Here is a 10475-nt window from a genome sequence, read left to right on the forward strand (position 1 = left end):
TTCTGACCGTGAATGTTACCGACAAGCTATTTAAGTCATAATATCAAAACTAAATCATTTTATATAGCAAATACACATATAATAACAAGTAATTTACCATCACATTCAGGTTTGATCATATAGCACCAAGTATGCACATTAAACCAATTTCTCAACTAACATGTTCTAGCCTTAACTTCAAATTTCTATCAACACATGAGCATGTTATTTCTACAATGTTAATATGATGTTTATGCATTAAATTTTCCATATAATAACAATTTATAACATGGTCCTATTTTATCATATCATCATCATCATCTAAACAATAGTATTTTTAATACTTCAAACAACAAAGTTTCCATAATTAGCAACTTGGTTATATTTATAACTTTCATTCAACTCAACAATTTTCATGATAATGTTTACTAATACAATTCTAATTATAAGCCCTTAATCATTCATATATCCGTGTGTTCAATAATCAAATCGAATTATTAAACAATATGCACCAATTTAAAAAATTTCCTTTATTAGTAATCAACAATTCATCATAATGTAACTTTGGATATTTGTCTTGGAACAAGCATGTCATAAGATTTCTTGCATGCAACCTATTACGTCGTGCCTTCATATCTTGTCATAAGCATTATAAAATAATGTTTAATTTTTTTAAATAATTAATAACAAAAAAATAAACAATCCAACAATGATAATAGAGCACATTATTTTATTTTAAGGGAAAGTTCTAAGGACTAAGATTAATAAACCATACATGGGTACGCAAACCTAGTTACCATTTACCAACTTGCCACGAAGTGGCATGATTGAAGAACAAAAAAGTAATTTTTTTTTGATATTAACAATAATATTCTCACCAACTACTAAATGGAAAGGAATAAAGCGAATATCATGACAATGCCTGAAAACGAATACCGTCAAACAATAGGTATGAGTGTTACCCATGTTGAGGTATTGCGTATCGTCGCAAACCACCCAAAATATGTATCTTTTTTAATTTTACGATCTACCGAATATATGGGTTGTTTCCTTTAGCCTTTAGAATAGTTTTACTAAAAATAAAATAATGTACTTCATTATCATTGTTGGATTGTTTATTTTTAAGTATTAATTATTTAATAAATTTAAACATGTATAATGCTTAAGAAAAGATATGAAGGCCCGATGGATTAAATATGAACGATCGAGATAATTGAGATATGAAGGCCCGACGGATTGACGAAATAGATCCATCGGCCTACCATTTATTACAACTTAAAATCGACTTTAACTTTTAATTGAGTATAGCCAGGGTTTCAACTTTATACTTTATGGTTTGAATACCTAAAAAATTTAAAATCAACTCTAATAGAGAAATCTAATTTGCTGGTGAAATCCTAATTTAAAATCGACTTTAATAGACAAACCTTACTTGCTGGTGTTAAGTGTTGTATTATATTGTTTTTATACAATGTTTTTTGCAACATAGAGAAAAGACAAGTGGATGATGATTGAATTGTACGGATTCCTTAATCATAAGGACGATAGCGATTTTGAGGTTTTACTGGAGAGTTTTTCACGACGTTATTGCAGAAGTGGTGTCATATATGTTGAAGGCATTGAGTTTCGAGCCAATATTGACAATGTATGATTAGAAATATCATTTGGTTCTTATATTAGTTGAATAGTTTGTTTATAACTGAAACAGAGGGCAATCTATGTTTATAACATGGTCTTGCAATATTATGCAGGAGACACATGAAGGAAACGAAAAATCAAAGGATGTCCAACAAATCACAAGATCAAACTCGAACACGGGGATGCTGCCATTTTCAGCTGAGAATGATGAAATATTTGACGTCACCAAAAACTCTGATGTGGTTTTAAAAGTCCATTTTCTTTAAACTTCTAAGAGCATTCTCATCCTATCCCCTGTAATTTTGTGAGTGGATTTTACAAATTATAGGGTGAAGTTGCGAGTGTAAATTATAAGGTGGAGAGAGATAATAAGTGATTTTTTTTGTAAATTTTGGGGGAAAAAGTTTGCCCAAATTTAATTTTAGAGAAAATTACAGTTTGTGTCCTTGTAGTTTTGGGGTGGAGGCGCAATGAGTTCGCAAAAGAAATTTTGAACTAGTTGAGTCCATGTGGTTTCAAAAATGAACTATTTGAGTCCCTACTCTTAGTTAACTATGTTAGCTTCAAGTGTAGATTCGACATTTCACTTCTATATATATATATACTTTGTCACTCTGAGTCCTTGAACTTTCATAATTGTTCACCTTGAGTTCCTTTCACCTTTTAACAAAAATAAATAAACTTGACCAATTTTTTTTAACAAAAACTAACAAACCGAACCTCCTTTTCAATAAAAAATAACGAACCGAACTACTTTTTAATAAAAATAAACAAACCAAACTAATTTTTTAAGCAAACTAAACAAACCGAACCACTTTTTTAACAAGTAGTTCATTTCGTTTAACAAAAATAAACTAATCAAACTCCTTTTTTGACAAAAATAAGCGACCCAAACTTGTTTTTTAACAAAAATAAACGAATCAAACTATCTTTTTAACAAAAATAAATGAACCAAACTTGTTTTTTTTAACAAAAATAAACAAACCAAACTTATCTTTTAACCAAACTTTTTTTAACAAATATAAACGGACCAAACTTATCTTTTAACAAAAATATCGTCGTAGCTTGTGCTAAGGTGGAGTGCGATTTGATTGCTTATTTTAGAAGTAGTTACGTTCGTTTAGTTTAGTAAAAGAATAGTTTGTTTATTTTCGCTAAAAAGGTAGTTCGAGTTTATTTTTGTTATAAAAGTAGTCTGGTTCGTTTATTTTTATTAAAAAGTAGTTCGATTCGTTTATTTTTTTTAAAATAGTTCGGTTTGTATTTTTGTTAAAAAAATTCCGGTTTGTCTATTTTTGTTAAAAAAAATTAGTTCAGTTCGTTTATTTTTGTTAAAAAAAAGTTCCGTTTTCTTATTTTTGTTAAAAAAAGTTCGGTTCATTTATTTTTGGTTGTTTATGGGTTGGTTAGTTGATTATGGCTTGATTGGTTATAGTTTGGAGGTTGATTATGTAATTTGGAGGTAATTTTTAAAGATGGACTAAAAGTGAGCAATCACTTAATCACAGGGACTCACATGGATCATAAAAAAGGGTAAACTAGTAATTTCACATTTGGTTGGGACTCAAATGGTTCATTTTTGAAACCATAGGGACCCAAGCGGTTCAAATGTTCTTTTGGGGACTCATTGTGCCTCCACCCTGAAACCACGGGGACACAAACAATAATTTTCTTTATTTTTTAATATTTGTTTAATTGGTTATGAGAAGAGGAAAGAAAAAAACTATAATGATAAATGTATAAAAAATAATATTTAATTGAAAATGAGAGAGAAATGTAGTATTTTTTAGTGTAATTATAAATTTATAGATGCGGGATATGTTGTGAATGCTCTAAAATAGTTTAATCTCATTTGCGAAATAAAATATTTCTTGTGGTTTTGGTTATAAGTTCATTAGATCCTTCTATGGAAAATTGTTCCAGCTAAGTGAAATGAATGGAAAGAAACATCATATGGTTTCAGTAAAGGAGGCTTTGTATGACTCTTCTAATGTGAAGCTTTTTAAATTGAGACCCTCACATCAGTCCAGGTTTGTGTTTTGAACCATACTTCTTTTTGTTACTTCACATTCATACATGCTTTAGACTACATGATTAGCTACAATTACTTAAATAGTTTCACCTCTTGAATGCAATATATGAAGTATGCAACTGATCACATGATACTTTGTACCTTCAGATTTGGAGTGGTGATAGAGGTTCAATCACAACAAGTATTTTGTATCAACTGCAAGATCGAAAGTCAATTATTGTCACCAGATACAGATTATAGGTGTTACCTAGTATTCAAGGTTTCAGAAAAATGTTGTGGCTTGCATTGTCCTGTGAAAGTACAAGGTGTGCATCATCCTGTTAAAGTAGAAAGTCACAAAGAGACTAAAGCTCTTTATCTTAGATCCCCAATAAATGCATGGAATATACATGACATCGACCAGGTCCCGAAACAAAGAAAAGATGGATCGATGGAGGTTAATGTGTGGAAATTTCACTCAATGAATTAGTTTAAATATGATGGTATTCATGCGAATTTGAAACTGCTAAGTTATGAGGGAACAATGTCTGGCCTCATTGTTTGCGGACTGGGTTTCAGCCAATGTAAGCATTAGAATAGCAAAAAATTACACCATATTATGTTCTTAATATTAATATTTTGTAACTTTCATTTTCGTTTGATGGTGTTGTATGCGTCCTGAAGAAAAACGCTATAGAACAGTTGCTTTATCAAAGTTTATGTACTGTTGTGTAATGTGTAGATTGAGGAATGTGCAAAACTAAACTATATGGTTAATCTATTGGAGACTATCGACCAGTTAGTCTTAATGGTCACTTAAAAGTTACTGTCAACATCTTTGCAAATAGGCTAATGAAGGATATCTCTTGAGTAGCTAGTGTGTGCATTAATACGAACTCTTATTTACTCTCCGTACCGCCCAAAATTTGGCGTAATTGCCTGCGTCCGGAAGGTATAATTACCATCTGTTGGGCAGCTGGTAGGTGGATTGTTTGTTTTGGGCCTAAGCTGGAACAACTTAACAAGGTTGAAGTCTGTTATCGGGTTAAATATGGCAATCTCTTTATTTTTTGTGGTTATGACAAAAATGTGAATGTGTTTTAATTCTAACAAGGAATATCATTGTAGCATCTCACGTACACCGCATCCATCTTTCCAGAAACTTTAATCTTGTTTTCGCATTCCAGCATTTCCAAATCAGAAAGGGGATTTCGTTTGTGCTTTTGGATTAGAACCACAAGGCTCACGGCCTAAAATATTGTTTTTTTTCATACATCTCTTTGGATTTCACGTTTTAGAAATAGAGAATACTACTTTTTCAAAAATAATTGCGGTCAAAAGATATGCGCACTAAGCTCATGAATTATTGAAGTCAGTGTACAGTTTGATCCAATAAAATTGAATTATTAAATTAATGTGCTTCCCATTTCTTCTCACTTTCTTTTCTTTCTTTCATTGTGCTTTCGTCTTTCCTACTATGTTGTTTCATCCTATCTTCTTTTCATACTGATTTAAGCTGCTTGCTAGCTTAGTTGAAATGGAAGCAAATATTCATTTGTGGCTCCAATTGTATCTACTCTTAGAACTGATTTTGATTCTGTTTATTCCTTTCGTTACTACCAAAATCTTAACATGCCTTCCATACAAGAGTTCGACCACCTTAGAGTTCCCCTTGATGATATAAAGTTGGCCACCAACAACTTCAGTGCAAAAAACTACATCAACAAAGGTGGATTCGGAAAGGTTTACAAAGGAGAACTTATGCATCATGGAAAATTGGTTATGGTTGCTATCAAGCGCTTGGATCGGACTTATGGACAAGGTTCACGCGAGTTTTGGAAAGAGATCATGATGCTTTCCCATTACAAACACAAAAATCTTGTCTCTCTCTTAGGCTTTTGCGAGACGAGAGGAGAGAAAATACTTGTGTACGAGTATCTATCCAATAAAAGCCTTGACATGTATCTGAGTGACACTAATCTCTCGTGGATTCAGCGCCTGAAAATATGCATTGGCGCAGCACGTGGTCTAGAATATCTTCACAATCCTAGTGGGACCATGCAAAGAGTGTTACACCGTGACATTAAAAGTTCCAACATATTGTTGGATGAGAAATGGAGCCCCAAGATTTCAGATTTTGGGTTATCCAAATTTGGTCCCGCTAACCAAGAGCACACGTTTCTTGTTTCTGATGTGGTAGGCACGATTGGATATTGCGATCCACTTTACATTGATACGGGGTACTTGACAAAAGAATCTGATATCTACTCTTTTGGGGTAGTGTTATTCGAGGTCTTGTGTGGAAGGCCCTGCTTTATGAATTATGATGATAGCCGGAGGTTTCTTTCTAAGTTGGCTCAAAACCGCTACGAACAAAAGAAAATACGTACAATTGTACCTGATTTTCTAAGGGAACAAATAGAACCAAATTGTCTAAAAAAATTTACAAATATTGCATATCAATGTCTGCGAAAAAATCGAAATGAACGTCCATCAGGAGCCCACGTCTTAAAACAACTTGAAATTGCACTTCAGTATCAAGTAAGTTTCATGTCAGGCTTAAATTATTTTACCTTTATTCAGTATCATATATGAACTTTATTCCCCCACATGTCCAAAGTATGTTTCAGTATACAACATAATGTTTGTATATTAAAAATCACTTTATAATTAATGGAATTATGTACATAAGGAATATACGAAATTAATACTTTAATACATGTACTGAGAAACCTTTTCTATTGATAGTGCATTCCCTCATCAAGATTAGAGTATCCTTCACTCCATGGGGATGAGTACAATCTGATAAGCGCCCCTGCAACTGTCCGGACAACTGCTCACGCTCGTTCTCGCACACAGGCTGCAATTGGAGCCCACTCGTTTAGACCTCAAACAAAAGAAGCTTTAGAGTTCTACGATACTGATGAGAAACAACACTATGTCATAGAGGTTATGAAGATTCAGCGTGCATATCGATGCTACCGAAAGCGAAAACAAATGGCAGCTGCTGCACTCATACAATATGTTTTTCGTAAATGGAAAACAGGAAATGTTTATAAGAAAACAAAGTTATTAAGTAATCAGCATTCATGTAAGATCTCCCATAATATATATACTTGCACCTCCATTTAGTTAATGCATATGGGGCCCTTACATATTTTTGTATTAATTCAACGCAGGACGTCATCATGCCCGGACATAATACGCTAAGATAGTATGATTCATGGAAGTAAAAGAATTGAAGCTAAAAGCTGCCAATGTTAAGAGACCTGCTGCAAATCCTGCAAACAATGAACTTAGAAAAAGACATAGATAACCCACAGTTGCAAACATAGTGACAAATCTTCAGCCTCAACATTATCATGCATTGTTTAGCTCCATGTGAAGAAAACTTGATGTGGGCCGCCCAAGTGTAGAAGAGCGGGACATGGTGTTTCTTGAGGCCCAAGATCGTGTTTCCAGAGGGGCTGCACGAAAAACGGGCATTACTTGGGTTACGGGTCTCCGTTGCCAATGTTAAGTAGACTTGAACTTTGGCGTTAGTTGGGCTAGAAAAGTGTCTAAACTTATAATGGGCATAACTTTCGTGACATCTGAAGTTAGCCATAGGTAATGGGCAAAAACATCTCAATGGGTCGGATTATCTGAGCTAAGATTTCGAAGTACACAAGTTTCCCAATTTAGCAACTTAGATTTATTTCTTTTTCAGTGTAAACGTGTAAAAATATTTGATTTGAGTATTCTACTTGTTTGCATAAACAATTAGTTTGATTACAATCAATTTTATTATTTTAAAATCTGGTTATACCTATTAAATTTCGATTTACCATGATCCCCTCTATATGAATGTGTCCACTCTCCATAACGTAGTTGGAGCCCTTTATATTTGTGCTTCCGCTTTCCATCTATCGTTATACGCAACGTGTCTTGATCATTACGTATAACCTAGATGTTTTCAATATACAATATGTATGCAGACAACAATTATAGAAGAGTTACAAGAGAGAATTAGAGAGTTACTTTGGCTATAAAGAGGTCGGGAAGGGAGGCTTCATAAAAGTGATATTATTCTTTTATTGGTTGCAAGTCAAAAGAAAGAGAAAAGAACTTGAAAAGAAAGATAACATCAAGAAAGAAGATAATTCACAAGTATTTTATCCCCGTCTAACGGATTGTTTTACATTATTTGCTTATAATATGTATATATTTTTTTAAATTTTAGTTTTATTTATTATAAAAAACTTAATAATATATTTAAGATTTGATAAAAGAGTTTCACATATAAATGAGATGTTATAACCCGGTTTATAATTTATTTGGGTTTGGTGAGACCCATGACCTACTAACTTTTTTTACTATAAAATTGTTTCTTAATTATAAATAATATTTTTAAAAAAATAAAAAATTGGATACTAATTTCTAATATATACTTATTTTATATGATTTTCATATCAAATATTTGTTGAGATTAATTTTTAATTTAGTAAGATGTTATAACCTGTTTAAGGGTAATCTGGGTTTGGTGAGACTCATACCCGTGACTTCGGGTCAAATGCATGAGAAACCTTCATTTACAAATAAAACAATTTGGTAGTTTGAGAAAATGTAGGGAGGTTTCGTTTAATATATATATATATATGATCAGGATCATGAGAGAACTTTTTTGAAATTGAGAACCATTTTGGATCACAAAAAACCAAAAAATAAAAAAAATCATAAAATAAAAAAAACACAGAAATGAAAAAAGTAAAAAAACCAAAATTCTTATTTTATCATCCTGGTTTCATAAAAAAACTTGGTTTAGCTAAATTATATACACATATGTATAATGTATACATATATGTATATTTATATGTTCTTATACACATATGTATAATTTAAGATAAATGATAATATACATATGTGTATATTACATAACTAAAGATTAAATAAAATTATACATATGTGTATAATACGACGTTTTTTAATGAAACCAGAATGAAATATAAGAATTTTGGTTTTTTTACTTTTTCAAAGTTTTTGTTATTTTTCGTTTTATGATTTTTTGTAAATATTTTTTAAATGTGTTTTTAGTGGTTTAAAATGATTCTTAAAGTTCTCAATTTGCAAAGGTTCTCTTAGGATCTTTACCCTATATATATATATATATATATATATATATATATGATTAAGTTCATTTCAGATGTTATTTTTATAGCGATAAGTGATCTCAACAATTAGATTATTAATCAATGGTTGAAACATTATTGAATTTATTTAATTAATAAAATTTGAAAGACATAAAAATAAATAAGAAAAAGGTAGTTTAGGTAGAATAAAATAATTAGTTATTTAATTTATTTCATTTATCCCTAAATAAAAGCCCAAAGCATAAAAATTCAAAATTTATGATTTGTAAATTACAATTTATTTATTTCATTATATGTTAGTGTATGATTTAATTTTGTTTTTATTTCACCAATAAAATGTTTTAATTTATAATATTTAAGCAAAATAGTATCTTCATCATCAATTGCTCTTTTGAAAAATAATAATTAATTTGAAGATGTGTAAGACGGAAAAAAAATGTGTTTAAGGAAATTGAAAATGTGCAGGAAAAAATGATTTGTATGAGAAAATTAAAGATGTTTAGGGAAAAAAATTAAGACGTGTATGAGAAAATTAAAGATGTGTACGTAAAAAAATAAGATGTTTATGAAAAAATTAAAGACGTGTAGGAAAATTTTGAAGATGTGTAGGAAGAAATTAAATATGTGTACGAAAAAATTGAAGATGTGTAGGACGAAAAAAAAAAGTGTAAGGCGAAATTGTAGATGTGTAGGAAAAAAATATATTGTGTATAAGAAAATAAAATATGTGTAGGAAAATAAATTAAGATGCGTATGAAAAGACTAAAGTTGTGTAGGAAGAAATTGAATATGCGTAGGAAACATTTGAAGATGTGTATAACAAAAAACATGCGCATGAAGAAATTGAAAATGTATAGAAAAAAATTAAGACATGGAAAAATTAAACATATGTTGAAAATTTTAAGAGGCGTAAGAAAAAATTATAGTTGTGTAGGGTAAACTCAAGATATATGATAAAGAAATATAAAGATAAATTTATTATTTTATAGATTTATTGATTTTTTAAATCTTTTAGTTATTGTGATTAGATTAATTATATTAGTAATTAAATATATATTAATTGGAGAGAGAATATGATTATATTATATTACTTTAATACTTTTTTCAAATATTTTTAATGATATTAGATTAAAAATAAAATGAGTGGTCCAGATTTACTTCTCGCATTTTTCGCTGTAGCCTGACTTCTTGTATGAATCATTCCCATATATATTCCCATATATACATATCAAGGTTAAAATAAAAAGTTAAGATTTCCTAAGAAGTGTAAGAAATAATCCTGACCATTAGATGAATATAACACATAGGGTAAGATTGTCTATACGTGCGTTATTATTTTTGGAATGAATTTAAAAGTTATTATCATTTGTGTTGAGTTCTCTCTTTCTCTATCAACATAACAACCATCTTTCCCATCTGCTCATAACCCGTTCACCCATCTGACCACCTCCGTTCAATTTCTTGTGACCACCACCACCACCACCACGCCGCGATACTTTGTTTCTGCAATCACTACAGTAATATCGTTAACCCGGTAGACGTTTTTGGTGGTCACAACAATTTTGACATTGACAAATCAAGCTGATTGGCAATCGATGGTGGCGCTATGATTGACATTAGTAGTTGTGTAGTGTTCGTTAGAGATCCGCAACCGATGGAGTTTTGATACGGTAGAAGTTTCCATGATCCGCAATCGACGGAGACACTACCGAATTTGT

At 31.0% G+C, this 10475-nt stretch overlaps 2 protein-coding genes across 3 annotated transcripts; both read left to right on the forward strand.

Moving 5' to 3' along the window:
- The first annotated feature begins 1461 nt into the window (after nucleotides 1-1461).
- LOC143575360 (F-box protein PP2-B10-like) lies at nucleotides 1462-4553 on the forward strand. Its single transcript, XM_077059760.1, has 4 exons — nucleotides 1462-1624; nucleotides 1734-1859; nucleotides 3541-3647; nucleotides 3797-4553. Exons 1-4 carry the CDS (start codon nucleotides 1484-1486, stop codon nucleotides 4116-4118), a joined length of 696 nt encoding a protein of 231 aa, XP_076915875.1. The 5' UTR covers nucleotides 1462-1483; the 3' UTR covers nucleotides 4119-4553.
- A 631-nt stretch (nucleotides 4554-5184) lies between these two features.
- Nucleotides 5185-7371, forward strand: LOC143575362 (receptor-like protein kinase FERONIA). Of its 2 annotated transcripts, XM_077059762.1 has the most exons (3): nucleotides 5185-6169; nucleotides 6377-6719; nucleotides 6808-7371. In XM_077059762.1, coding segments are annotated over exons 1-3 (1254 nt in total). In that variant the 5' UTR covers nucleotides 5185-5260; the 3' UTR covers nucleotides 6810-7371. The 2 variants fall into 2 exon arrangements, with proteins under 2 accessions (XP_076915877.1, XP_076915876.1); XM_077059761.1 differs by having other exon boundaries at nucleotides 6377-7371.
- Nucleotides 7372-10475: the final 3104 nt, after the last annotated feature.

Source organism: Bidens hawaiensis, unplaced genomic scaffold, assembly GCF_021521415.1.
Source record: "Bidens hawaiensis isolate Kalapana, Puna unplaced genomic scaffold, B.hawaiensis_p1.1 tig00027341_1, whole genome shotgun sequence".
In the NCBI taxonomy this organism is placed as follows: Eukaryota; Viridiplantae; Streptophyta; class Magnoliopsida; order Asterales; family Asteraceae; genus Bidens; species Bidens hawaiensis.

Excerpts from the sequence above, each read along its gene's own strand:
- LOC143575360 (XM_077059760.1), top strand. The coding sequence starts at position 1,484 with ATGATGATTGAATTGTACGGATTCCTTAATCATAAGGACGATAGCGAT. Across the intron at positions 1,860-3,540 it reads TCACCAAAAACTCTGATGTG|CTAAGTGAAATGAATGGAAA; the intron begins GTTTTAAAAGTC and ends AAATTGTTCCAG. Across the intron at positions 3,648-3,796 it reads AGACCCTCACATCAGTCCAG|ATTTGGAGTGGTGATAGAGG; the intron begins GTTTGTGTTTTG and ends TTGTACCTTCAG.
- LOC143575362 (XM_077059761.1), top strand. The coding sequence starts at position 5,261 with ATGCCTTCCATACAAGAGTTCGACCACCTTAGAGTTCCCCTTGATGAT. Across the intron at positions 6,170-6,376 it reads AAATTGCACTTCAGTATCAA|TGCATTCCCTCATCAAGATT; the intron begins GTAAGTTTCATG and ends TTCTATTGATAG.